This window comes from Zalophus californianus, chromosome 12 (assembly GCF_009762305.2).
Source record: "Zalophus californianus isolate mZalCal1 chromosome 12, mZalCal1.pri.v2, whole genome shotgun sequence".
NCBI lineage: Eukaryota > Metazoa > Chordata > Mammalia > Carnivora > Otariidae > Zalophus > Zalophus californianus.
Window position 1 is genome coordinate 99618945 of NC_045606.1, and position 27839 is coordinate 99646783.

The 27839-nt window shown below is 51.1% G+C and overlaps 1 protein-coding gene across 3 annotated transcripts; it reads right to left on the bottom strand.

Moving 5' to 3' along the window:
* Window positions 1-216: 216 nt before the first annotated feature.
* ZNF777 (zinc finger protein 777) lies at window positions 217-27839 on the bottom strand. Of its 3 annotated transcripts, XM_027575028.1 has the most exons (7): window positions 26573-26589; window positions 24371-24470; window positions 21942-22793; window positions 20906-21032; window positions 18690-18803; window positions 4708-4959; window positions 217-1666 (listed from the first exon to the last, which is right to left on the bottom strand). In XM_027575028.1, the coding sequence occupies exons 3-7, from the start codon at window positions 22776-22778 to the stop codon at window positions 510-512; spliced, it is 2487 nt and encodes an 828-aa protein (XP_027430829.1). In that variant the 5' UTR covers window positions 22779-22793; window positions 24371-24470; window positions 26573-26589; the 3' UTR covers window positions 217-509. The 3 variants fall into 3 exon arrangements, with proteins under 3 accessions (XP_027430829.1, XP_027430828.1, XP_027430827.1); XM_027575027.1 differs by lacking the exons at window positions 24371-24470; window positions 26573-26589 and adding an exon at window positions 27695-27839; XM_027575026.1 differs by lacking the exons at window positions 24371-24470; window positions 26573-26589 and adding an exon at window positions 26949-27078.

Consider the following 27839-nt stretch of genomic DNA (forward strand, 5'->3'; position numbering starts at 1 on the left):
ACTAGACACAGAGCCCTCGGCCACCTTCTCAACCCCTCCCCTTCAAAACCAAACAAAAACGGCAAACAGGAAACGCTCGTCTTTTAAAAATTACTCTATTATTATCAAATAGAACCACAGTATCCAAAAGGTAATTATAAAGTTCTATTCCCCAACTAAGTGGCCCTGCACCGCCCCTCCGAGTGGCCGGCGGCCAAATCACTCCCCCCGTGCTGATTGGTTTCATCCATTTTATTGTCAAGGAAATTAACAGCCCGAAGGGGTTCCCCAGGTTCGCGCACTCACCCTCCCCCGGGGCCCCCGGTAAACACGGCAGCAAGCGACCTGGTCTCACTACCCCCGAGTCCTTGGGAGGAGGGACGAAAGGAGAGGGGGGGGCTCACAGCAAAGGGGCTGGGGGCGCCCCGGCCCCGCCCGCCCGGCTCGGGCCTCGCGGCGGCCAGGCACCTGTCCAGGGGCGGGGGGCGGGCCGGGCGGCGCCCCTGGCCGGGCGGCAGCGGCCCACGCGCTCACTCGCCCGTGTGGGTCCGCAGGTGGTACTTGAGCGACTGCTTGTAGCGGAAGCACTTGGCGCAGTGCGTGCAGGGGTAGGGCCGCTCGCCCGTGTGCGCGCGCTGGTGCTCCAGCAGGTGGTGCTTCTGCGTGAAGCGCTTGCCGCACTCGGCGCAGTGGTAGGGCCGCTCGCCCGTGTGGATGCGCCGGTGCTCGAGCAGGTGGTGCTTGCGGATGAAGCTCTTGCCGCACTCGGGGCAGGCGTGCGGGCGCTCGCGCGAGTGCACGCGGCAGTGGTTGGTGAGCTTGGACTTCTCGCTGAAGCTCTTCTCGCACTCGGGGCACTTGAAGGGCCGCTCGCCCGTGTGAGTCCGCTGGTGGCGCAGCAGGTGCGACGGGCGGCTGAAGCTCTTGCCGCACAGGCTGCAGATGAAGGAGACCTCGTGCTTGCCCGCGTGCACGCGCTGGTGGATCACCAGGCTGATGTGCAGCCGGAAGCTCTTCTTGCACTCGGGGCACGTGTAGGGCCGCTCGCCCGTGTGCGTGATCTGGTGCTTGGTCAGGCTCGACTTGTGGCTGAAGCTGCTGTCGCACTCGGGGCACTTGTAGGGCTTGGGGCCGCCGCCGCCGCTGCCCGAGCTGGGCGACTTGGGGCGCGGCTTGAGCGTGTGCTTGGGGGCGAAGCCGGGCCCGCGCTCGGGGGACGCGTAGCCGCCGCGGACGCGGTGGATGCGCTGGTGCAGCGTGAGCTGCTGCTTGTGGCGGAAGCTGATCTCGCACTCGGCGCACTCGTACGGCCCCTCCTTGATGTGGTTGCGCTGGTGGATGATGAGGTTGATCTTGAGCCGGAAGCTCTTGCCGCACTCCATGCAGGTGAAGGGCCGCTCGCCGCGCCGGTTCCGCTGCTGCTGGCTGGACGAGCCGCGGCTGTCGCCCAGGTGCCGCTCCCCGTGCGTCGGCGGCGCCAGCCTCTTCACCGCCGGCTTGCCCAGCTGCAGCGGCGGGGGGCTCTCCTCGCCCTCGGGGGACAGCTCCCCGGGCAGCGGCGTCTGGTACATGCTGGCCTCGTAGCGCCCGGACAGCTGCCCGAGGGCCTGCAAGTGCTGCGGCAGCTCGTCCTCCTCCTCCTCGTCCTCCTCGTCCCCCTGCTCCTCCGTTTTGATCACGATCCCCTCTGCTCCAGGGACAGGGAGAGAGACGGACACACGTCAGCCGTTGCCCAGGGCCTCTGCCCTGGACCGAGGCCGGGCAGGCGGCTTCACCTTCGCCCACACCCGCTGCCCGTGTATCGTGGGGCCCCCCCCCTCCCCCGGGGCCGCCTTCGGGGGGTTGGGGGGGAGTCCTCCTTTCCGCTCCCTGCTGCCCGGGGGCCCCCCCCTCCGCGGGGCCGGATGTGTGTAACCCGGGCGGGCCTCGGGCTCGGTTCAGCAAGGAACCCTCCCTGGGAACCCTCTGCGGCCCACAAGGGGCACGCCGGCCCTGCCCGCGCGCATCTCCCCCGAGCGGGTGGCGGGCAGGTGCCCGCAGGGTACTACCCCCCCACCAGCCCCGGGAGGGGGCGCACTCAGGCCCAGGGTGCCGGAAGCGGGCAGCCCCGTGGGCCTACCAGTTATCACCCGACGTGGACCTTCCCTTTTCCCCTGGAGCTACTTGAGGGCTGGCTTTCTAGCACCTGTCTGGAAAGGGGCCTGACTCCTCAGGCGCGGGTTTCCGGGCCCCACGGCCGCCTCCGCCCGAACTCCCCCGGCCTCACCGCTCCGCCGCTTTCCTGAAGGCACCTGCCGGGTTCTCCTCAGGTGTCAGTACTCACCCTCCTCCAGCGATCTGCCCCTCCTCTCCATGCCTCCAAATCACGCGGGCCACATACCACCCAGCTCCAATCCTGTCTTTGCCCTTAAACCTTCCTTGACCATCCCAACCTGCGGCCCTCAACCCCTCCTGGGCACGGGGGACTCCCTGGCGTGCCTGCCCAGGGCTTAGGACCTCGGCCTTCTCCTGCAGCACGACCCCCACACAGGTGGGTGGCTCACCAAGCCTGAAGCTAGGGCCAGGGTTTCTCCTGCCTTTCCCCCGGGGGCTCTGGTGTGCGGTTCCCTCCGCCCCCAGGAAGGGCTCCATGAATACCCCGACTGTAGGAGGGCCTCCTCCTCCCCGGCCCTCCATCCTCGAGGCTGGCCCTTTGGGGCCCAAGAGATTAGCTGTTCTCCACGGTGTTCTAGAGTGTTCCCCGAGAATGTAAGTCCTAGAGAAAGGGAGTGCCCTCTGACTCCTCTCTGCATTTTCTCAAATGCCTTGTACTTACGTACTCCCTAAACACTGTTACTTAGAGAGCTCTGTTTTTAGTCACTGTGTGACACGAGAAAGGCACTCGCTTTTCTGAGCCCACCTGTCAGATGGGCTGCTGTAACAGTCTGCATTTGCAGAATTCTTAACGGTAAACAAACGAGAACTTTTCAAGTTCTCGCCTTAGAGCTTGTCTTTTTATTCACAATCTCTTATGGGATAAGCCAAGCAAGAATTTATCCCCATTTCACAGACGTGGGGCATCCAAGCCCAGAGATACCAAGTGATCGTTCCAAATAAAGTAAGTAAAGCCAGACCTCTTCAGAGCTTCTAACTTAGGGTCCATCTAGTCTCTCCCCTCAACTGACAGGGAAACAAGCTGGCTGTGTGCGTGAGCTGGCCCAGGTCTTACAAAGTAGCCGGCAGTGACCACTGGGCCTTGGCACTTCCTCCTGCCCCTCTGAACCCAGGAACAGCAGGGTCAGTTAGGACACAGGCGTGCCAGTCCCAGCTCAGGCCTCTCGTCATGGCCAGCGCTGCCTGGGCCCCGTTAGGATTCTCAGCAGCAAGGGATGCAATCCAGGATGCAAAATCCCACCAAGTACCGTGCAGAACTTTCCTGAGGTTCCCACTAGAGTGAATGCGAGTGCCCAGGGGGCAGGCTGGCATTTCTAGTTCAAGGCTCCACTGCAGCCCAGCCTCACGGTCTGCCCTGCACCTTCCACTGTTTTACAGAGACAGCCTGTAGATTAAAACGTTTTTGGGAATATCATGCGGTTATTTAAAAGCAAGGGGTTAGATCCACATCTTTTGACCAAGAAAGATGTCCGTGATGTTTTACAAAGTGCGAAAAGGCCAATTGCAAAGGGATTTTCTACAGGCAAAATGAAAAAATGTAAAAAATCATCAGCACAATACTTTTAAAAACCTAGTAAATAAAATGGATGTGGATACACTTCTAAGTACAAGTAGTACAGAAACTGCTATGATAGTTATTGGCTCTTTGGCACATAAACAAAACATCTAAACAAAAAAACCAAAACCTAAATGTGTTCCTTAAAAATTTGGCAGAATGCACTTAATTGCTATCTTATACATTATTTTCAGAATATAGAAAAAAGGAGAAAAAGCTGCCCAGTTCACCTTCATAAGTTGAGTATAATCTTATTTCCAAAACTAGATGAGGATGATTCAAGAAGGGATCAGGCTGATTTCATTTATGAATATAGTTGAAAAGCCCCTGAATAAACAGCAACTCACTAAGTTTCATGGTGTATGTAAAAAGTACACCAGATGACAAGGTCGGGCTTTTCAGCCTCAGACAATCAGCCACAAAAGATGTCCCGAGATCAGGCTGCTGAGAGGCCACTTCCTCACTGGTCTTGAACTCACGAGGAGCCAAGAGTGTGCAGAAGGGTGACCCAGAGGTTTTATAATTAAACACGAGTGATGGCTAGGTCATACCGGGAAGAGACAGCACCGTCCGTTATTTTCCCAAAAACATGCTCGGCTAGGGCTGAGATCTCTGGGTCACTGAAGCTTCTGGTGTGACCTAAGAACTGTCAAGAACACAGCAGCAGAGACGGAAGTTCTGGCCTCACCACAACGGCATGACCTTGGGTAATTTATCTGACCTTCTCTGCCTGTAGACGGAGGGAGTTGGAGAGGTGATCTCTGAGATCCCTTCGGGCCCACATCTGACCTCGTCTTTGGCTGTAATACCTTCTTCCTAGCCTGGAGACTGATTGTTACAAATCCGGAGGCAGGAAACCCGTCCCCGAGGCCGTGCCCAGGGTTGTCAACACCTGTCAACCCAACGAGGTCAAACGAGCCTCTCTGAAGGGAAGCCCAGCTTTCCCATGAGGCAGGGGCCCGTCTGCAGGCCTCACTCATGGTAGCAGCTTCCCCCAGCCCACAACCCCTCCAACTGACCTGTGCAGTTTCGCTGCTGCACCAGCATCTGTTTGAGCTCGCTGAACTCACTGGAGCCTTCCGTGGACTCCTCCAACGTGTTCTCCTGTTCCTGCATGTCCAGGTCCGGCTGCTCGCCACACGGGTCTCCCAGCTCCGAGTCCTGAAAGCCGTGCTCTTCCACTTGCCCCATCAGGGGCTCCGGCGTCTCCAGACTCTCGGAGCCCTCGTCGTTGGTCTGCACCTCGATCTTGATCACGATCCCGTCGTGTGCTGCGAAGGCAGGGAGGGGTTGGGGGGAGAGGACAGAAGAACCCAGAACATGTTCATTGCACGAGGTTTCTGCAGCCTGGGATTTACATTTCAAAAATTCTCATTTTAGAGACCATGAGGAACTATAATGTGGGGTTGAGTGAGCAGACATAGAAGTTTCTGGACATTCTGTAGCCTTGAACATCAGTACCAACCGGAGTAAAGTTAAAATAGATGTGGAGTTTGTATTCCATGACCCCTACAATTTTAAAAATAGTATTGTCAGGGTTGTTTTGTTTGTTTTCTGAACAAACGAGATCTTAATTCCCTTTCCTGGGTCAGGCCAGTCAAAGTCCACAGATAGTTTCCCTCCCTCACAGTCAAGCTGAATAATGGAAAGGCTCATCACCTCCTCACGTGCACACCTTTCGAGCCCAGCCCCCCGGGGTCCTGTGCGGACAGACCGGACACCCCCGAGCCCCCTCCCGGCCCCCAGTTACACACACACACACACACACACGTGCACGCACTTGGAGCTCTCAGCTTTGTTTTCAGTGAAACACCATCTGATTACACACGTTGCCTTTTTTTTTTTTTTAACTTGCCAAAAGATCCGCAGGTAATTTCGAACGTCCACACACACACGGGCCTCATTTTGCATAAATGGGATTTAGCACATCATCCTTTCGTGTGGTATTTTTCCTTTTTGGATTTGCCTTCCTCCTCCGCTCCCTTCCCATTTCACAGCTGCGACCTCCCCAGGTCACCCCTGTAAGTAACCTAGCAGTTTTCTCTACACTTATGTAGGTATTTATGGCAACACATTTATGTTTCTGTTTTTATTTTCTGGCCATTATTGGTTCAAAAAAAAATTAAAATTGGCATATACACAGTCCTCTCCATTCCTTTTCTCCCTCAGATGTCTTGCAGAAATCCCCTGAAAGCAATTTCTGTAGAGCCACCGCCTTCCTCCTAAGTGCTGCAGGCAGCCCGGGGCCAGGACAGGTTCGGCCCTTCCCCCTCCGAGGAATGTGTGTTTTTGTTTTTTGTTTTTTGTTTTTGTTTTTTTGTTTTTTTGCATGATGAACTATACCACAATCACAGGTGGATTTACATGTCTCACTATAAAACAGGGGTTTGATTTCCATGTGAGACCCAGGCGTGGGGCCGCAGAGTCAAAGGTGTGGTTATTTTTAATCTGATAGATGTCATCAGGTTGCTTTTGAACAAGGCTGTGACAATTCGTATTTCTACCAGCCCTGCGGGAGCACAGCCTCTTCCCCACCTCCCTGCCAGAGACAGACACCACTGCTCTTTCATATTTTCCTCGGTCAGATGGGTGTAAACTGATAATTTTCTGATACTTTAATCCCACTTTCACGACCAGGGTCATCTGAATATCGTTGTCTTTTCCTTATTGGCTTTTTCCAAGTTGATTCCGTAAGAACTGTGTTCTGTTCTTGTCAAACTGGTAAGAGTCCTTTGGTTCCTGTGCTAAAGATAACCCGTTTTCTCTTATCAGCATTTCAAACAGTCCCCAAATCGAGCATTTGTCTGTTGACTCTGTGCCATCTCTTATCAGACCGCTTTCTTCAAGTCTTCCCATGGTCACACATGTCCCTCTGTCTTTTATGGCTTCTGGGTTTTCTTAATTAAGAGGGTCACCTCTGCTCCTGGATGGTTCAGAGAGTCTGCTGGAGTTTATTTCCAGGTTTTTATTGCTTTATTATTTACATTTAGGTCTTTGCTCCATCTGAAATTTATTTTTATTTTGGGTAGAGTGTGAGGTAGGGGTTCAGCTTTACTTTCTTCCCCTATAGGGAGAGCTGTGCCAGCAGAAACTCCCTCCCAGCTTGAAAATCACGTTGTTAATTAAGGAAATTATAGATGTGTAATGCATCAACAGATGCATTTATTCCTTCATTGAATGCATTTATTCAATGGTTACTTATCGAGCACCAACTAGGTGCGATGGGGTATTCTAATGACGTGGGATACATCGGTGCACATAATGGAGCTCCCCACCCCCATACACCTTACCCAAGGCAAGAAACATAATAAATTACATGGGATGCCAGAAGGTTGGTAAGTGCTGTGGAAAGAGAAAAGACACCAGGAACCTGGTAAACAAAGCCAACAGTCCGTGCCCCTGGGAAGCCTCCCGGCTGTTAACCACACCCACTCGTGATCCCCAAGCTAAAAGCCAGGAAACCAGACCCACCCAGTAGGCTGGCAGCTGAAGCCCCAGGACCCAAAACTGGGTTTTCTCTGGTGCCCGGGAATCCTTTCACTCTCCTCTGAGCAGCCAGCCAATCTCCTGCCAGCTGTGTGGAGCAGCAGAATATAAAGCAGCTGTGACGGTCCCCGAGGCCGCGGGGCCACAGCCTTAAACCCGGACCGTGCCCGCCTTCCCCCACAACCAAGTCTCCAAAACCTCTTCCTCCTGTTCTCGGTCTCACAAAAAAGATGAAGTCACCCACCCTCACATCCTTGCCTCACTCCTGCTCTAGCTCCAAGTCACCCTGCTGACTCCCCCTTTGTCTCCCACCTGGGGAGACGGTGACTCCTCTGCTCGCTGCCTGAGCCCTGCTGCGTTCCTGGGGCCACCGCATGCCCCCAGCAGCGCCCGCTTCTCACTCTGCAATCCTTGTCTCTGCGCTAGAGCCCCGAGCACGACCGTGACCCCAGCAACAGAAAAATACCTTCCCTGACTTCACAAACTCCTGAAAATATTTTGCTTGCCTCCTCCCTAAAGCAGCTTTTAAAAACTAAGCACCCCTTTGCACTTTTTTGAATAAACATATAAAATGCTTCAGTAACTGCAAAAGATGTCATTTCTGGAGTACTGTAAATATTGATGGTTTAAAATAAACTCTTCCGTCACTCTTGAATGTCGCCAGTGGGATCTGAGAACGCCGGCAATTTTCAACCCACCATTATTCACTCAAAAAATACATGAACAAGTTCTTCTTTGATAGTTGAAATTTTTATATCATTCCTTTTCACCTTGAACTTCTATTTCCATTCCCACTTTGCCCACAGAATTTTATCCCAGTAGAACATATTTTTATGCTTCGAAGCCTTTTACTGATCTCCTCGTCTACCACTCTGCCACAAAAATGTGTATGTAAATTGAAAGATTAATTTTGCTTTCATTTCTAATAACCACGGGGCTCTAAGTGTTGACTGTCTTCCTGGCTTAAGTTATCCTTCACTATTATTACTGTACAATGATACAGTTAAGATAGAAAACTAAAAACTTGTTGGAAATGGCTCTTACAAGGATGGGGAGGAATTTTTTTTCCCCAATTAGTTTGCTTATCTGAGAATGAATATTCTTATTACTTGATTGAGACAAGAGTTCAGAATAAAATCTGTTCCTATTTTTCATTTTCATAAACACAAGCATTGGCAAAGCTCATTTGCATAGATATATAGATGGGCTGGCAGGAGCTTTGTTATAGAATCAACACTTGATTCTCCGAATTTGTTCTGAATTATAATGCTATGAAAGCACATGGTTAACATATCATCAAAAATTGTTTCTAATGACCTATTAGCTGACAACTTAATTAGGTTCTCTTTCAATTTTGTTGAAAGCAAAGTACTGCGAGTGATCTAACTTGCAAAAGAATTTGCCATCCAGGCCCCAGGGCGCCGCACTTGTGGTCATGTGCCCCTCCGTTCTGGACTGTCTCCGTAACCCAGAGGGCTTTTTATACTTCAGAGAAATGCTCCCTCATGAGATGGGGACGGGTGAGGGGTGTGGTTGACGAGGACCAGCATGGCAGGGGCTGCATGTGTTGTGTGCTCTCACTGATGAGATTTATGAATGAGACAGATCGACTAAGGACTTACTGAGCCCTCGAAGCCATCTATGCCATGTTCCTCTTGGGAAGTCTCCTTGTACCTCCCGGGGCATTGGTACTCTAGCTCGAAGACCACTGCCTTCAGTACCCGCCCCTCCCTCATGACCTCACTCGGCCAAACCTCCTCCAATGCTCTCCGCTGAACAGAACTGTGCTTCTCTCTTGGGAGTTGACTTCTCCCTTTGGGAGGTGCTGTGTTTACACATTTTCGTGCCTCCCCTCCATTTGTCAGACAGTTGGGAAACCAGTGGTCTCCTACCAAAAAGAGTTCCCCACCCTAAACAACTTCTGAGAGAGTACTGACAACCAGATTGCATTTATAAAGCAGTCATTTGTTCTCCCATTGAAAAAGTTAAAAAAGACACGTACATTGCAGGAATACAGGCTATGATCAAAGGGAGAATTTCAAGCCAGTGGGGGAAAGTTCTAAATAAATGGGATGGGAATGAATGGAGTGGGGGACAACTGCTTCGCAACAAGAAAACAGTCTTCACATTAAAATAAATCACCTGATGAAACAATTTAGACACAAATAATGAAATCATACGAGTATTAGAAAAAAACAGCTTCTTTCCTTCTCTCTCTCTCTCTTTACAACCGGGAGCTGAGGAACAGGCTATTCCTAGCCCCCTGGGCCTTCAGATCTGGAGGCATTGGCCGGTCGCAGCAGACATTACATGTGCCCAACACATACCAACTCTCGTTTTTAGGTGTACAATTTTTTGCTAGAATTTCTGTAGCTTTGCCTTGACACTGTTTGGTGACGAGGAACTGATTTAATTTGTGCTTGGTTTGTGATCTCTGCAATTCTGTTTCTTCCTGAGAACTCTTGCAAGATGGGGGGGAAAAAAATCAACCCTACAAATTGTTTCCAAATGTACTGTGTGTTTGTGAGCACATTTAATAGTTAATGAAGCTGATACAATGTTATATTTGCAGACACTTAGTGAAAATACTTAACTATTTGCGTTTTGCAAATTTTTGTTTGTTTGTTTTCTGGAGCAAGAAATATTTTATTTCAGATCTCAAATATTTTTAGAGGTTTTTAAAAAGCTCATAGGCCCAAGACCTGTAATCACGTTTACTGAATAAAAGGGGCTAAGTAAGTATTTCTATGCTTAATATGAAACCCAGACACCATAAAGAAAGTTATGGGTAAATTTAAATACATAGAAACTTAAAACTGGTAAGATTTGAACATACAAAAATTTAAAATATCCCTACCACACACACACACACAAATACTAAATACAGAGGTAAACCATATATTCAAAAATATATCCGCATACATAGGAAAAGAGCTAATATCCTTAACTTAAAAAAAATTTTTTTAAAGATTTTATTTTTGTGAGAGAGAGCAAGCATGCACACCCGTGTCCCAGGACCCTGGGATCATGACCTGAGCCGAAGGCAGATGCTTAACCAACTGAGCCACCCAGGCACCCAATATCCTTAACTTTTAAAAAGCTTTACAAATCGATAATAAAATGATGAATAATCCAAAAGGACAATGTTCAGAAGATAATTCATAAAATAAGACATCCTGGTGATCAATAAGGTATGAAAATAGACTCAACATCACTCTTACAGGAGTTGAATGAAAGCATCAAAATACTGTCTTTTCTACCCGTCACTTTGGCAAATAATAAAAAAGATAAATAACACCTACTATCGCCATGGGTATGGGGAAAGAGGTAGTCTCATGTTTGTGTATAAATTGGAGGTGTATTAATTGGCACAACTGTTTTGAGGGACATTTAAAATATGTATCAAATTTTTAAATGAGTATATCCTTTGACCCAGAAAGTCTATTTGCTTTTGTTTTTTTTTGTTTTAGATTTGATTTATTTATCTGAGAGAGAGAGCAGAGGGAGGGACAGAGGGAGAGTCTCAAGCAAACTCCGCACTGAGCAGGGAGCCTGACTCAGGGCTCGATCCCAGGACCCTGGGATCATGACCTGAGCTGAAGGCAGACGCTTAACGACTGAGCCACCCAGGCGCCCCCATATATAACTTTTTAAAAAAGATTTTAAAAATTGGGACACCTGGTTGGCTCAGTCCATACAGCGAGTGACTCTTGATCTCAGGGTCCTGAGTTTGAGCCCCAGGTTGGGTGTAGAGATTACATAAACAAACTTTTAAAAGAATAAAAAACTTAAAAATGCATTAAGAAAGACTTTAAAAATTAATATGCCAAAAGCTTTAAAAATCTCGCAGAAAGTGCAGTCATAAAGGTGCTGGAAAGCCAAGTCGACCATCGTTTCTCTGCTTTGAGCTGGTGAAGAAGGCTAATGTGGCAACAATGGTTTTTACTTTCCAGCAAAACTAAAGTTTCATCGGCATAATTCAAAAAGAATAAATGCAGACAGAGGGAAAGCCCCATATAATTCTGTTCAGTGTATTCCTTCCAATTTATGTGCTTGAGACTCTCCCTCTGTCCCTCTCCCCGCTCGTGCTCGCCCTTTCTCTCTGAAATAAATAAAATCTTTAAAAAGAAAGTTATATATGCACACAGGCTGAGGGTCAGTTTCTCAAAACTTGTTTTTATTTTTATTTATATTTTTAAATAAACATTTATTTCGAAACATTTTTAGATTTACAGAGGAACTGCAAAATTAGTACAGAGGAATTGCTTTTGTAACATCAATTTAAGCCTGCTATGGTCTCCTTGGATTTATTTTATCATTTTAGGATAATGAAAAATAAGTTCAGGTAATGAAGCTGATCCTCCTCTTAGCGATAAATTTGAAAGCGAACCTTGACACAGAAACTTTACTGTCATTAATATCCATGGTACTGTTTTTACATGGAAGTTTTTTAACATTACGAAAGCTTTCACATTTTTCAAAACTTGTTTTTAAAAAGCTCTCCTCCACTCCCCACTATATTTCCTGCTCCCCAGGGGCAACACTTACAATTCTTCCAGCTGAATCTTCTGTTATTTCCCTTCGTATCTCCAAGGATCACACTCCTATTGCTACTCCTTGAATTTTTTTTTTTTTTTTTAAGATTTTGTCAGAGAGCGAGCAGACATGCGTATGTGCACAGGAGACGGGCAGAGGGAGAAGCAGGCTCCCCGTTGAGCAAGGAGCCTGATGTGGAACTTGATCCCAGGACCCTGGGATCATGACCTGAGCCGAAGGCGGATGCTTAACCAACTGAGCCACCCAGGAGTCCCGTGAATTTTCAATGTAAACACCACCGGACGACTTCCAAGAGCTGGAGGTGAGGACCATCTCTCCCCATCCAGACAAATCTTTTCCAAATCCCTGATCCTTCCAGTTTAGTTTGCGATTCTGTTTGGATGAATATTGGGCATTTACATTATTAGATTACATAAATGTTATGTAACATTGAACGGTGGAGTATACTACAGTTATTTTTCTACGTCTGTGTCTTTTGCTTTCCCTGGAGCTTATAATTTTTTCCTTGGCTTAGCTTATGGTTTTCATTAAGTCAGCTCCAAACTCCCCGACCTCTTCTGTTAAGTCTCTCCTCAAAACATTCGGACATAATGGGTATTTCTCAATTTCATCGACTTGAAGAAAAATTTTTACAACCTTCTGATGTGCTCCAGTCTGCACTGGTTGCCTCCAGGTGCACAGCTGTCTTCTTGGGATCCCCCTCGCCTCACTTGTGTTGGAGCTCCTAACACCTCTCTTGGTGTACTTCCTCATTTCAGCAAAGCGCCTCCCCCAGTTGGAGGAAGGGTGCACAGGAGACCTTGCAAATGTTTTGATTTCATCTCTCACATTTAATTAGAATCGTCTGGCTGATATAAAACTCTAGAATGGTTGGAAAACATTTTCCAATTCTGAAATTTAGAGAATTTTAAAGGTATTGCTCTGTCTTCTTCCAATACCGTTGGAAAGTCCAAAGCCATCCTAATTCTTGTTCCTTTATATGAACTTTTTTTTTTCCCCTTTCTGGAGACTTGTAGGATCGTTTTGGCCTCAGTTGCCCGGAAATTTCTTGCTGAAGTATCTAAGGCATGGGTCTGTTTTCATCCATTGTTCTGGACAGTTGCTGGGCTCTTTCAATCTGGAAAACCATGTCTTTCAGTACTGGGAATTTTCCTGGAATTATTTCATTGCTAATTCCCTCCTCCCTATTTTTGCTATGCTTTTGTGTGTGTGTGTGTGTGTGTGTGTGTGTGTGTGCGCGCGCGTGCGTGTGCGTGTGTGTGTGTGTGAGAGATGTTCCTATTGTCTGGATGTTGGACTTCCACCCTTTGCTTTTTTTAAGATTTTATTTATTTATTTGACAGAGAGAGAGACAGCGAGAGAGGGAACACAAGCAGGGGGAGCGGGAGAGGGAGCAGCAGACTCCCCGCTGAGCAGGGAGCAGGATGTGGGGCTCGATCCCAGGACCCCGGGATCATGACCGGAGCCAAAGGCAGACACTTAACGACTGAGCCACCCAGGCGCCCCTCGTTCTTTACTTTTTAAAATTCTTTCACTATTTTCTTTTTTGCCTCTGTGCTCTATTTTCCAGGACATGTGCTCAACTTCATCTTCTAACGCTGCTACTGAGTTTTTAATTTGTATTATTTTTAAATTCCAGGAGTTCCTTTCATTCTTTTTTTTATAAGCATTATATTTAAAAAAAAAGATTTTATTTATTTATTTGACAGAGAGAGAGCACAAGCAGGGGGGAGGGGCAGAGGCAGAGGGAGAAGCAGACTCCCTGCTGAGCAGGGAGCACAATGTGGGGCTCGATCCCAGGACCCTAGGATTATGACCTGAGCCAAAAGCAGATGCTTAAACCACTGAGCCACTCAGGCACCCCAATAAGCATTATACTTTTGTGTCATGGATGTATTCATTTCTTTTATCTCCTTAAGGAATGTGAAATACATATATATTATATATATTACATAAGTATATATAAATATATACGTATGTATTTAAACATAGTTTTTTAAATCTCTCTGCATGATCTCTGTTTCTCTGAAATTTATTTTTTCTCCTTTCCTTTCCTTTGGTCTCTCTATATTAGAGGCTTTTCCCAAATGTCTGTGGTCTTGGTTATCTATATTTAAAAGTAGAATACTCAAAAGAGATTGAAAGTTTGGTGCCTTTAGGTAGGGCTTGCTACGATGCGTTTCCCAACAGGATCGCTTGGCTGAGTCATTTCCTGGGGTGATACCTTGGGCTGGTCTCCAGGCAAGACTCATCCAGTATGCTGCCTGGGGGTTTCATCCCGGATGTCCACATTGCTTGGGAGCCAGGTTAGGGAGGAAGGCTGGAGGTCTCAGTATCTGCATGTCATGTTTCACTTACTGTCTTGTAGTCGGCATGGTGCCCCAGCCTCCACTGTGCCCAGTGTCCACCTTCAGACATCGTTTTGTTCATCTTCTCCAGAGAAGAACACTTGGGTGTCCACCAGGGCTGGGAGAGCCAGATGCCGACTGAGGGACTGAGGGAGGCCGCAGAGGGGAGGTGAAAGATGTCTGACCCATCCTCTGTTTTTAAGCCCACCTTTGCCCCCATCTCCAGAGATACCTAGAGTCTCCGGTACTGCTCATTCCTGAGTCTGGAGTAGGGAATGGGGGTGGATTACAGATCGAGTTTCTTTTCTGCTTTCCCCAGTATCAATTTTGGATGTAGCTTTCTAAATCAGTGATCACCCAGCCATCTGCTCTCAGGCTTCCAGAACGTACTTGCTGTTGTCTCCTTGTTCATTCCTTAAAAAGCCCCTTCACTCTTGCTTTAGAAGGATTCTGGGAGGCAGGAGTAAACACATGTTCAACCTGCCATCTTTAACTCGAAGACTTTCTTCATGCGTTGTTTTTTTTTTTTTAATTATTTTTACTGAATAAGAAGTAATACTTGAGAATATTTCTACACATCATAGAGAAATACGATTTTGTTATGTTTCCATTCAATTTTTTTTCCCTATCATTTGTTTACATCACGGACTTCATGTTACATTTCCATTTTCCATTTCTACATCATTCACTTCCCCTATCGACTGGATCACCACCATCAGCTTCACACCTGCGCTGGCAATCCCCATCTGAAGCAAACACAGCCGCCCCCCCCAAGCTACCGCCCCATATTTCCACTCCCCACTCACAGCTAAACCTGAAACAGCTGATGACAGGTGCTGCCTCCCTCCCTTCCCCTCCCCCCCCCGCAGCCCGCTCCAACGGGCTTCCACCCCACGCACCACCAGTGCTTCTCCTGCCAAGGTCACTGGTATTGCCCAGCTGTGCATCCCATGGACACATCGGTCTTCGCCTTACTAAACCACACTGCAGGATTCAGCATGGCTGACCACACTCCCTCCTTCTGGAAACACTCTTCTCTTGATGCACTATCCTAATTTCGTGCGCTCTACCGCCTGAGCCAGCCAGGTGCCCCAACTCTTCTCATGTCTTGCTACCTTTCTGACCACTCCTTCCATTTCCTCTGCTTCCTCCTTCCTTCTCCAAATCCTACAACAGTGGTTCTCGGCCCTGGCGGTGCATGAAAATCATCTTGGAACTGTTTTAAAGACTACTAATGCCTGGGCCCCTACCCAGACCCATACAATCCAAGTCTGCTCTAAAAGTCAGGGCTCCCAAGGGCATGGCCTGTGCGCTTTCCCTTCTCCCTCTCCGGACCGGGTCCATGCTACCAACGCCCAGATGTCCGTCTCTAGCTCTGATCTCGGTCGTTTTTTAACTCTTTATTCAGCCGCTTTCTCAACACTGGATCTCGCCCGGGGGCCTCCAGCCCGACCTGTTCTTGTCGCCTCTCCAGGCCCGCCCCTCCTGCGGCCCTCCACCTCCCCAAGCACCTCACTGCGCTCACAAGGTGGGGAGCCTCCCTGTCAATACCGCCCATCGCAGGTCCTTCCAAGCCTCTACTGCCAGAACCGGTCCCTGGGAACACCCACCTCTCTCCTGGCCCATGCCCGTCATCTGCCTGGACTACAAAGTCTCCAACTGGTCTCCCAGCTTCCAGACTTTCTTCCCTCCAGTGGGTTCTCCTCAGGGCAACTGGAACTCCTATTTGCCCTTTAGGTTCCCGCTAAAAACTCCACTTCCTCAAAGAGGCCTTTTCTGCTGTCCTAGCTCAGTAAAAGCCGCCATGCTGTGTCTCTCACAGAGAGAGAGTGTGTGTGTGTGTGTGTGTGTGTGTAGAGGGGGGGGGTTAGTTATTACGGTCGGTCTCTTGACATAGTACCTGGTACAAAAAAAAAACCCTGACGGGGCGCCTGGGTGGCTCAGTCGCTTAAGCATCTGCCTTCGGCTCGGGTCATGATCCTGGGGTCCTGGGATCGCGTCCTGCTTCAGGCTCCTCAGTGGGGAGCCGGCTTCTCCCTCGCCTTCTGCCCCTCCTCCCCACTCATGATCTCTCTCTCTCTCTCAAATAAATAAATAAAATGTTTAAATAAAGCAAAAACAAAAAACCTGATGACCTAAATAATAAACATACAAATGAAACATATGGTATAAAAACTTCATTGATGATTTTAGTGGCTGCAGAAGAGTTTATCACAATGTAATATGGTATCTGTCCACCTTAATCCACCGTTTGGATTCTTTTCCATGCTACAGACTCTCAGAAAGGAAAGGAAATTCTTAGGTCAAGTATACGAACGTTTTAAATATTTAAAACATATTTTAAGACTAAAAAATATCAAATTGCTTTTCAAAAAGACTGAGACCTTGGATTTCAGCCATGCCTTCTGGTTTGTTTTTACTCTCTGCTAATTTGTTCGGTGAAAATGGGACCTGGCTTCCCCAGACCTCCATTACCCCCCTTCGAGGGCCATGAACGGGAGCCCCTGCTCTAAGTGTTCTGAGAGCAGGGTCAATATCGGAATCATTTTTGGATCTCCTTGCCCTTAGGGATCCAAACCATAAATAATAGTTGATTGAATACATTCACTTAGCGAGCTCATAAAATTGTCATGTTCACTGTACTTGGAACTATGAGAACTCTGTTTGCTAGGCTGTTCCCTGTCGGTATCGTAGCAGAGCTGGTTCACCTCTAGGTGAACAGCAGCCACCTTCTAGGAAGATGCGAGAGCTCTGATACCAGGGCTCGGATAAGGGCCGATTCACAGAACAATCCTGCTCTCCAGCGGCCAGGGCCCCTGGCCTCAAACGGAGGTGCGAGCTCACGGCCAGCCCTGTGTGGCGGGGGCCCCTGTGCTCCGCATGCTCCCCTCTGTCCGGGCTCTGAGCGGCTGGAGATGGTCTGTGGAGCAAATGCACATTCCAGCCACACAAGGCAGCCTCTGGGAGGGCTGCCGCGTCCCACAGCGGCTCAGGCTGCGGACGTGCGTGCGCCAGGAGGAACCCGGCCTGAGGCAGAGTGGGCTGAGGTTATTTGCTTTCGATTCTGGCCCTGCTCTGTGGGAGGCCCGTCTGCGAGGAGGCGGTGAACAAGCAGACAGAGGAAGGGGATGGATGCTGTGGTCCCAGCGTGCAGGAGATGATGGGTGAGGAGCAGCACCTAGGCCACAGAGCCCCACTGGGACGTTAGGCTGGATTTTAGGGTATTTACCGTGAACCACTCGCCCAGATTCTCACTCTCTGCCTCCCAGGCCTGCTTCCTTGTTTCTTCTGCTTTGAATCTCTCTCTCCTTCCCACGTGACCCTTGTTTTTGGCTGTGGCCCCTCAAACCGGGTGGACAAAAGGACCTTCTGCCACATGCCATTCTTTGTCCCGAAGTCCCCAGTCTCACCTGCTTTTAAATCACCTTTTTTGTCTCCAGAATGAACTCAGATCAGCCTCTACCCTCAATTTAAGTCTCTAGCAAATCGCTAGGAAGGGAGGATACCGGATTGCTCTGCGAGATGCCAGCACTTATTTTTCCAGGGGCTTCTGTCTCTTCTGTCAGTTACAGCTCTCAATCCACGGGGCTGACATTACTCTAGATGTTTCTGGACCTCCTGCTAGGAGCCAGTTGACAGGTCCCAGAACCAATGACATTACTTCATAACAAGACCTGGCCTTTGGCTCCGGTGAGTTCTCCAGCCAGATTATCCTTTTTCAAAAGATAGGATCACCCATGATGTCTGGCTGCAACGGACAAGGATCGGCTTCCGTCACAGACCTTCAAGGCAGACGATTCAAGTCCAAAGGCAATTCCAAAGCAGGAGCTCCACAAACAGACCATGCACAAGAGCACCCGCAGGGCAAGCACGTGGGCTACTGACATGGGGCTGGCAGGGGACGACACCCACGCAGAGTGACAGCAGCTAGTGTTTACTGGGCCGCCGGTACAGCCCAGTCACCCCATCAGGCCCTAGAGACTAGGACCAGTCCTATCTTATAGATGGGGAAAATAAGCTTCCCAAAAGGCTGAGTCAGCCAAAATCATACCGCCAGTGAGCAGAGAAGCCGGGATTCAAACGCAGGTGCCTGACCCTGGAGTCTGCACTTGAGACACACGCCTTTCTGCTGCCTCCGTCAAACTGCCCCGTCCAGACACTGTTCTGCACATCGCACAGCATTTCACGCCAAGTCTGTCTGTCCCTATCCCTCCACTGACCAGCTGCAGGAGCAGGGGTGAAGCCCTTCTCTGGAGAGCTCCACGAGGCACCATCACTAGCACCCTGACAAGTGACCGCTTTTCTTTCAGTTCTGGTTTTGTTTCCTGCCAAGAGTGAGGTGACACCTGGTCATGTCAGAAACTCCGCAAGACGATGAACCCAATGGCATTCTTATTTCTCAGCCACTTGGGCCACTGTGTGTGTGTGTGTGGGGGGGTGCGGTCAAGGAGGCATCAGGCAGGTCCCAGCAGCTGCAGGCCTCCTTCGTGCACACAGCTTGCTAACACAGCCCTCGGGGCCCTACTATGGATTGCAACACCTCAGGCTGGGCCTCCTGAGAGCCGCAAGATCTAGAAGGCCGAGCTCTGGGCCACCCAGTGGCCACTCACCAGCACTGGGATCTGCGGGCGTCTCGCCTTCCTCAGAGTCCTCCTGCTCCTGCATGGTTGGCCTCTCCCCACGCTCCATCTGCGACATGAGGTCTGGTTTGGAAATTGCATAGTCTGGGCAGAAGGAAGGAAAGAAGACATACCATGTGGTGAGGTCACCCTGGATGCTGTAAAGGTGGCCCCTGTGCGAGTGGGACACGGGGAGGAGCCACCCGGCCAGTGGCAGTGCTGGAAAAGAAACGGGCCAAGTTCCCAGCCCTCTTCCTTCGGGACCCTGCTGTGTGTGGGTCTGTGGGTGTGCGCGTGCGTGTGGGGCCGGGGTCCGCACGCGTGTGTGTGCCTCGACCTCGGCCTCCCGTGCGGGGGGAACAGCAGCAGGGCCACCTGCCCACCAGCGGGAACTGACCCTCTGTCACTCACGGGTTGCCAATGGCTGCTCAGGCTTCTCATGACAAAGGCACACGGGAGAGTTGAAATTTTATAGAGTAAAAAACGAAACCTGATAAAATCCAGAAGCTAAAAAACTAAATACTTATAGTGTCCCTCACATTTAAAAAAAGTTTAAAGCTCTCTGGAAATAAAGTTACCCGCTGAAGAAACTCGGAGGAAACACGCACGTGTGCACACAGGCACGGCTTCTATGTAAATGGTTAACATCCATTATTATATCTAAGGAGCCTCTACAATTAGTAAAAAGTAAAAAGGCAAATATAAATAGGTAATTCATAGAAGAAATGCAAATGGCCAGTAAACACAGGAAAAGATGCTCAAGTTCACTAATCATCAAAAAACAACATACAAAAATAATGAGGCGTCATTTTTCACCCATCAGAAAAGACAAACATTTAAAACCGAAGAACATCAGGGCGCGCCCGGGCACGGAGAGACGGCACTGCCTTGCTCTGGGGCGTGGACGTCCACAGCCTTCTGGGGGAAGTGGCCATATCGTCAGTGTGCCTCCTCTTCGCTCGGCAGAACTCCTTGGAAGCCGTCCTCCTGAAACACTGGTGCAAGCGCACACAGATACGCAACGCTGATCAGGGCACTCGTTAACAGGCAGGAGTCGGGGTCAGCGTGCTGCTCATTAACAGCAGAAAGGTCAAATGCCCAGTGGCTCATCCGGAATGCCGCACCATCCTTCTGAGCAGGCCTACCTGTGCGGACGTGGAAAGCTGTCTAGGGCCGATCCTTCGGGAGAGTAAGTGACTAACCCCATCTGTGCAAGCCACAGACGGCATGTGCACAAGTGTGTATGTTTGCATGTGCACAAATAAGGAAGAAAGAATGCAGGCCGAAGGGTTCGTGGTGGTTACCTCTGGGGGGCAGTACTGGCGGGAGGGTGGGGATTGCTCTTTATTCCACAAATCTAAATTGCCGAATTTTCACAATTACGTATATACTTTAAAAAGAAGAGCTAAAAAGAAAAAAGTTGTCTTAATGGGGGAGGTATGTGTATATTCAATGAACAATTCTAGCAAGAATCAAAGTTTCTATGCAACTTGCACACGTAAATGTTTTTCTAACTTTTTTTGTGTGCCCAAAGAGTTCCCCATACCAGACAGAAGGATACACATAAAACTAAAGTATATTTCCCAGGTCTTCCTCCTTAAATACTCTTATTAAATGAAAACAACAAGAATGCACAGACTTTGGGGGAAGAGAGTCCTCAGTGAGATTGTTGTGACTTGCTGGTGGGACACAGCACGAGCATCAAACTCTTGGGTCACAGCCTCCTCTCTGCACGGCGGAGACAAGACCCCGGGGGACCCTCCATCAGTGACAGTGCTCAGTCATTTGAATGGGCGAAGGGGAACAAGCGCTCACACCTGTCTCAGCGCCTTCACGGCAGAGGCGGAGGATTAAATAACTTGATTCTCATAAAGCCCCTCACACTCTGCTTCGTAACTGTTTGCTGGACAAACTCATTAAATATATAGATACAGGGCCAAGGGCGGAAATAATGTAGAGGTGAGACCCTGCCGTCTGTCTTCTTCCCGCCTGTCCCCAAGGCTTCTCAGCGGAGCCGTGCTGTTGACGAGCTGTCCGCATCTCTGCTGCCTGGGGGCATTTGTTCTAACTGGTTGTGTGCTCTAAAATTCGGTTTTCCTTGTTTCTGATTACTGGTAGGACTGGAGTTCAGAACTCCCAACGTTTCCAAATGAACCTCAGGGTGGTGTCAAGGAAGCCCCCCCAGCGTGGGTGAACCTTCTCCTTACCCATAGAAACCAGAGACTCGTAGTTGCCCCGCATCACGTTCTTGTAGAGCTCCTTCTGCCACTCGGACAGGTTCCCCCACTCCTGCTCGGAGAAGTGGACGGCGACATCGTCGAAGGTGACAGGGACCTGAAACCACACAAGCTCAGCTTGGACCAACTGGACGGCAGTTACAGGCCCTCAGTTGCCAAATCCCAAGGCAACGAGTGGCTCTAAGCCCTGGGCTCTGGCTCAAACACCTCTTCTTAGACTGCAGTGGGAAAGGCCCCAAGGCACGGTGGTGGGTGTTCACCATGGACCTCTCTAGAAATCTGGCCTGACTTCAGCCACTGTCCTGGCCCCCACAGAGTAAGGGCCTTGTTTTGTCTAGTCCGTTTTCTAACGGGATTATCCTTGCTGCTATAAAGCATGGTCTGCAGACCAGCAGCAATGCCATCAGGGAATGTGCTAGAAATGCAGACCCCCAGGCCCCAATCTTAGGCCCACTAAATCAGATTCTGCATTTAGTAAGATCGCCACACTAACATTTGAGAAGGGCTGGCCTAGAGAGTAAAGTCCAAGTCTCGTCCCTACATAAGGCTATGTACTGGGACAACACACAAAAGAACAGAAATTCTTTCAGGATCTTCTGGGAAATAATATTAAAACCTAACTATTCTCTAGTTCTTTAGGATACCGCTTGAAATCACATTTTTACTGGCATTAACATAATTTGTGAGTCAACTGATAAAACTGTGGAGCAGGCCAGAGCCCCGGAACCTCCCACCAAGGTCTCCATCCACCTTGACAGTGAACCGCTAAGTCACTCTTATTGGGAACTGAACACCCTTCCACACTGACCATCCCTGATCACTAGGAGGGCTTTACCAACAGGACAGATCATGTGATTTTGGCCTATCTTGTGCTTGGTGAAGAGATGCTGGTATCACTGTATTTGTTTCCTTCTGAACCAGTTCTTCTTCCTTCTTTTATATGAAATTCCTAAACCATATGCCAATTCAGATCCCTCCCCGGGAGCCCCAGTCGGGATAGCTTTACCTTGGGAACCTCTCCATTGCTGCCCGGGGGCAGGCGCAGGATCCAGAAATTTCGGTTTTTCAGCAGGTTCTCCATGTTCTCCAGCCGCCTCTGCAGCAGCCCGTACTCCTGCAGCAGGGTCCCCAGCACGACCCACTTGCTCTCCAGGTGGTTTGCGAACTCCACGGCCGTCTTCTCGCAGTCGGCCAGCTTCTTCTCGGCTGTCCCCGTCCGCCCCTCCAGGGTCAGAAGCCGCATGGCCTGGGCCTCCAGTTTTCTCTCCACCGCTTGGACGGCAGCCCACACGGCCAAGCGGGTGATCTCCGCTGTAGGGAGTGGTGTGTCCTTCTGGGCTGCAGAAGAGATCTGGAAGGGAGTGTCTTTTTGGGAAACGGGGCTCTGAAGCAGGGGGTCCACGTCAGTCTCCGGAACTGTGGGGGAAAGGGTGAGGGGGTCTTTCTCAGGAACTTCCGGCGAGTGGAGTGGGGCTTCTTGGTGGGGGGTGGAGTGGGAGAGAAGTGATATTTCTTGTTCAGCAGCAGCTGGGGGTGGGTACTGGGTCTCTTCCTGGGAAGTCATGGGACCCTGGAGATGAGTCTCTTGCTCAGAAGCGGCAGGATACAGGAGTGAGGGTCCCTTCTGGAGAACATGCGGCATTCGGCCAGAGGTCTCTAGCTTGGGAGTCTGGGGTAAGGAGCCTGGTCGGGGAATAGGGGGAGACGAAGGAGGAATCTCTTTGGGGGGAAGAACACGGGACTGGAACAGAGTTTCTCGGGGGAGTCCAGCAGGGGCCTGACGCGGAGTTTCTTCTTGCAGAACACTGGGGAATGACGGAGGTGATGAGCGTTGGGTCTCCATGTCCAGCTGCTGGACCTGTGTTCAAGAAAGGACAGGATTGAAGGCCGCAGGCTCCAGCTGGCAAAGTAAATGCCAAAGATAGGCACCCACCTAAAAAGGGTTGCAGGGTTCCTGGCACTAAGATACACTGCATGGACTTGAGTCTCCTCTTAAGAACCTGGCGCTGATTTAGACGTCAATTATAAAACTATTATTAACCACAAAGAAAAGGTGGCCACGCCACCTCCTGCTTTGGTAGAACCATCTCCTTCTTCACGGCACACATCTCCCAGGGACCACCCGGGCCTAGGAGTGGACGAGAAGGGAAAGGGCACCAGCCTGGCTCCCGGTCCTGTCCACGCGGCCGGCGGCCGGCTTACCGGGCCTCTCTGCTCTCAGCATCCTCGCCCGTAACACAAAGACAGTACCTAACGCACCTGCCACCTCACTGAGTTCGAGCACTGGGCATCAAATAAGACTTGGTAAAACGAAGGAGCAGAATTTTGTCAGTGCCGGGCACCGTTACTACCCCAAGACTCCCGGCAAGGCGGGAGGCAACTCCAGCGGGGCCAGTGCTGTTAAAGGACTTCCCTTGACGACGAACTTGACATCTGGCCCCACTGCTCCTGCTTGTGTCGGCCGGCAGTCCCAGTGCCCCCTGTCTTTCCCTGATGTCCTCCAGTGGCGAGGACACACAAATACCTGCAGTTTCCCAGACTCTGACAAAAGCTGAATTATGGGCTTATCAGTACAATTTCTCAGAGTATGTATATAGTGAGACACGTTACATGGACCCAGCCCCTCCTGGAGAGGCTGAATGGGCTTCTGGGCATTCCAGGCTGCCTTCTGCTCTAAGTAGAGAGAGAGAGGAGAGACCCTGCCTGAGCCAGGCTAGGGGACGGCAATTCAGCCCCTTGTACGGGAGCCAAAGTCCCCGGGGCAGATGGTCCACTGAGGTAGGTGTGTGCTGGTGGTCTGAGTTCCTCCTTGTGGTTTGTGAGGTGGGCAGTGAGGAGCAAAGGCCTGGAGGGACTGGAAATGGAGCGGAAGTCAGCCAGTTCTTTGACTCACGTCAAGACTGGCAGGGGGACGAGAACCAAATAAAGACTGATTCCTTTGAGGATTTTCATTATTTATTCTCTCCCTGTTCCCCACCTTGCCACACTCATGTTGAGAGAATTCTTGTGTCACCAGGAAGGTGAAGCAAAGGGCTCCTCAGTGGCCAGCTCTGGGTTTACTTATCCAGACAATCAATAGCTTTATTGGAACTGAACAGAGGTTCTTCTATAACATGTTTGTCCATTTGCTCATAATCTTCCTTCAGAGAATCTGTTGAATGACCCATCAATGTGCCATGCACAAGTGATCTTTAATATAACTTGCAATTCCCATTCTCTTTATTTGAAAGGGAGCATATCCCTGGGGTCCAGTCTGACATATAGTATGTGCTCAATAAATGTCTGCTGAATGAATGAACAGTAGAAATTACTGGGTCACAGGAAAAAAAATGTTAGGGTGAAGAATGACGTTGCTTCGGTCAACTATCAGAGCTATCTAAACCATTTATATCTCCTACCGCTTTCTTTCCTTTATTTGTTCATTTGTTCACTTACGAGGGCCTTCACTGAGACAGCACCACACTTTGAAGCCAAGAATTGAAAACCGAAGGCCTGTTCAGGCGGAATGTTCTTGAGGTAGTATGATCCAATAGCTCTGCAGCTAACCAGATGTGAGAGCTAATTAGTCAGATAGCAGCTAACAGTTAGTCAGCATTTATCGTGCACCATGAACTGTGTTAAGCATTTTAAAGGGTTATCTCATGTCATTCTCAGGAAGCCCTATCAAATGCCTTCGGCTCAGGTCATGATCTCAGGGTCCCGGGATCGAGTCCCACATCGGGCTCCCTGCTCGGCGGGGAGCCTGCTTCTCCCTCTGCCTGCAGCTTCCTCTGCTTGTGCTCTGTCTCTCTCTCTCAAATAAATAAAATCTTTAAAAAAAAAAAAAAAAAGAGGGACTCTGAGAACTGTTCCCCACACTTAGCATATGAAGACACGGAGGCTTGGAGAGGCCAACCAACTTGCCCAAGGTCACACAGCGGGGCTGGCTGCAGAGCCCTGGCCCTCAGCAGGTACTGTAGGATGGCTCCGGGCCTCATCTGTCAACTGAGGCGGCAGGTCAGGTAAGGGTTCTGAATCCTTTCTACCTCTAAAATTCAGGGGCCTGGAGATTAAACAAAGACCTGTGGGAGGTTCTATGGTGGGGAAGGCCCTGTCCATAAGGACATTTCAGGGACCGCTTTGAAAACCTGATGAAAGTTGTGGATTCTCCCCCTCAAAAAAAACACCAAAACCAAAACCAAACAAACAAAAAAACCCACATGTGGGTGTGCATACAAAATTCTGCAAACGCTTTCAAGGGGTTCACAGACCCCTAAGCCTGAAAACTCATCAACAACTAAGCTACCTCTCTTCACAGGTGAGGGCAGACAGGACATAGTAGTCTCAGACGCAGGGAAAATGACTAGCAAAATGCAACACAATAGGCACATTATGGCCCTGTCCTTGGAGGGGGATTAGGGTATTTGCCTACAACTAATAGGAAGAAGGGAAAAATCCCAGGGGGCCAAGTTAGTCTCCCTGAGTAATACAGGGGTTTAACTAAAACAATGAAGAAAAAAAAAAAAAAGCTCCAGTACAGTACCTAAAGCCAGCAGAGTGAGATACCTTTACCAACTAGTCTAATCCGATCTCAGAGGAAAGTACCATTTCTTTGCTATTACTAGACTGGCTCTCTCCACTTCCAGACTTGGAGGACTGTAGAGGGATGAGGGGGCCACAGGAACACACCCCCTCCTCTACCCCAAATTAAAGCCCCTTGCTATAATGTCCTCCCTACCAGTAAACCATGGCTCAATTTTACCCTAAGCATAAAGAGAGTGATGGAGCTGTAAATAAAGTATCTAAGATTAATAAGCCTGCATCCTCAAACTGTTGTGGGCAGAGGGAGGATCCTGGACTGTGTATCATAGGATTTAAATGACCCTCCCTACCTCACGAATCCCAAGTGGATGGGGTCTCCAGGACTCAAGCACCTTAGCAGAAAAAATACATAACCATTCATATCAACTTATAAAAAAAAAAGCAAGCCGTGCCATTTTCTTGTATGACCCAGTGTGATTAACTCAGAATTATATACCATTCAAGGGCCCTGGAGACCGAAGCCCAGAGGTAGGCATTTTTAAATCTCCATTTAATTTTATTTTTCCAAGAGATGATTATTATTTTTATTGAACCGGGAGGCTCTTTAGAAAGCATATATCCCGACCCCCTCCTGTACACAACAGTAAACTGAGGCTCACAGGCGCTGACTCCCATGCAGCAATCCTGCTCTCCAGCACGGCCACTGCATCTCAAAGAGCAGGTCTGCGGGGAGATCTTAGTGCAGATTTTTAAGAATGGCCCACTAAACAGGACCATCGGCCACTAAACCCTTAGGAGCTCGCTCCCCAGACCCCATCCGTCTGGACACCCAAAATTTGGCGGGGGGCCCTCCAGAGGAAAGGGGCTGGAGGCCCAGGCGCCCGAGCCCGAGGGTCACCTGTTCCCCACGACGCAGCCGCTGCCCAGCCTCTCACCCCGCCGTCACCTCTCCCCCCCACCCCCCCGACGGGCCGCGTCCACCGCGCGCCGGGCCAGGCCCCTAAACCAGGGGAGGCCGCCTCCAGAGCCGCCCCTTCCCCGTCCAGGCCCGCAGCCCGTTAAGGCTGGTATTTCTGGGGACGCGGGCACCGGGCCACGGATGATTCGCTACGTGACCTTGGGGCAGGCCGGACAGGTCGCCGCCAGGTGTCTGTGCCTCAGTGTCTCCGCTCTGCGAAATGGGGAGAGCCGCGTCAGCGCCGCGCTCCGGCCGCGGGAGGCTCGGCGGGGGCGAGCTCTGCGGAAAACGTGCGGCGGCAACCCCGACGGACGCAGCGCCCGCTCCGCAGGGAGCGAGGCGTGCCGTCCCCGGGCGCCCACCCCCCGGCCCGCGAGCGTGCCAGGCCCCGGCGTCCCCGCAGCCTCGCCCGGACGGCGGCCGGATCCTCGGCCCCGCTCCCATCCCGCAGCACCCCCCTCTCCCGTTAAGGGGCGCGCGAGCCCTCCGGCACCCCCCCCCCGCCCCCCACGTCGCGGCGTTTCTGTCCCTTACCGAGACCCCAGGCCGGGCCGCCGAGCCCGGGACGCGCAGGCCGTCCCCCGGGCCCCGAGTCCGCGCGTCCGTGCGCGCGCGGGCCGCCCTCACCGGAGCCGGGGCCGCCTCGGCCATGGCCGTGCGCTGTCCGGCCCGGCCCGGAGTCGCCGCCGCCGCCGCGCGGCCCCGCGCAGGCCGGTCCCCGGCCTCTCCGCAGGCGGCGCCCGCCCGGCCCTGCCTTCCCCGCCCGGGCTCGCGCGGCCGTCGGGCCCGGCCTGCTCAGGGCGGGCGGGGACGGAGCGGCCGAGCCGGGCGGCGGCGTCGGAGCGGGGCGCGCGGCGGTGCGGGCGGCCGGGCGGGCTGCGCCCCGGCCGCGAGCTGGGCCCCGGCCCTCAGCACCGGCCCCCGGCCCGCGCGCGGCCCCTGTGCGGCCGCGGCTGCGACCCCGGCTCCGGCCCCGGCCCCGGCTGCGAGCTGCGCTGCCGTCCCGGCGCCTCTTCAGCAGGGGAGCTGCACAGCAGCTGCCATGTTGATACAAACTGCATCCTGGGAGGCATGTCCCTCTCAGGCCGTTTAAAGAGAAACACTCCGAGGCTCGTCGGAGGCTGCAGGAACCCAGACAGCTCCATCTACAGCCGGTAGGAGCGAACAGTGTCGAGCGAGCAGCCAGGCGGCGACGGACACGCCCTGAGCCCCGGGCCAGCCCGTCGTGGAGCCCGGGCCGAACCGCTCGGCCTCCCCCCCAGGCCCCCCTGGCCTCTCACCTGGGGTCCTCGCCTCCCCGGGCAGCCTCGGGCGAGACCCGGAGGCTGGAGAGCCGAGCACAAACAGCCGCGCGCAGCCAAGGCGACGTGCTGGGGTCTGGAGGCGGCTTGATTGGCTCCGACAGCCTTCCTCCCGCCGGATCCC

What these genes read in the sequence shown, in the direction of transcription:
- ZNF777 (XM_027575026.1), bottom strand. Translation starts at nt 27,065, where the DNA reads ATGGCCGAGGCGGCCCCGGCTCCGGTGAGGGCGGCCCGCGCGCGCACG. An exon ending in CGGCCCGGCCTGGGGTCTCG is followed by an intron (nt 22,794 to 26,948) that starts GTAAGGGACAGA and finishes TCTTGAACACAG; the next exon opens with GTCCAGCAGCTGGACATGGA. An exon ending in CGAGTCTCTGGTTTCTATGG is followed by an intron (nt 18,804 to 20,905) that starts GTAAGGAGAAGG and finishes CCTTCTGCCCAG; the next exon opens with ACTATGCAATTTCCAAACCA.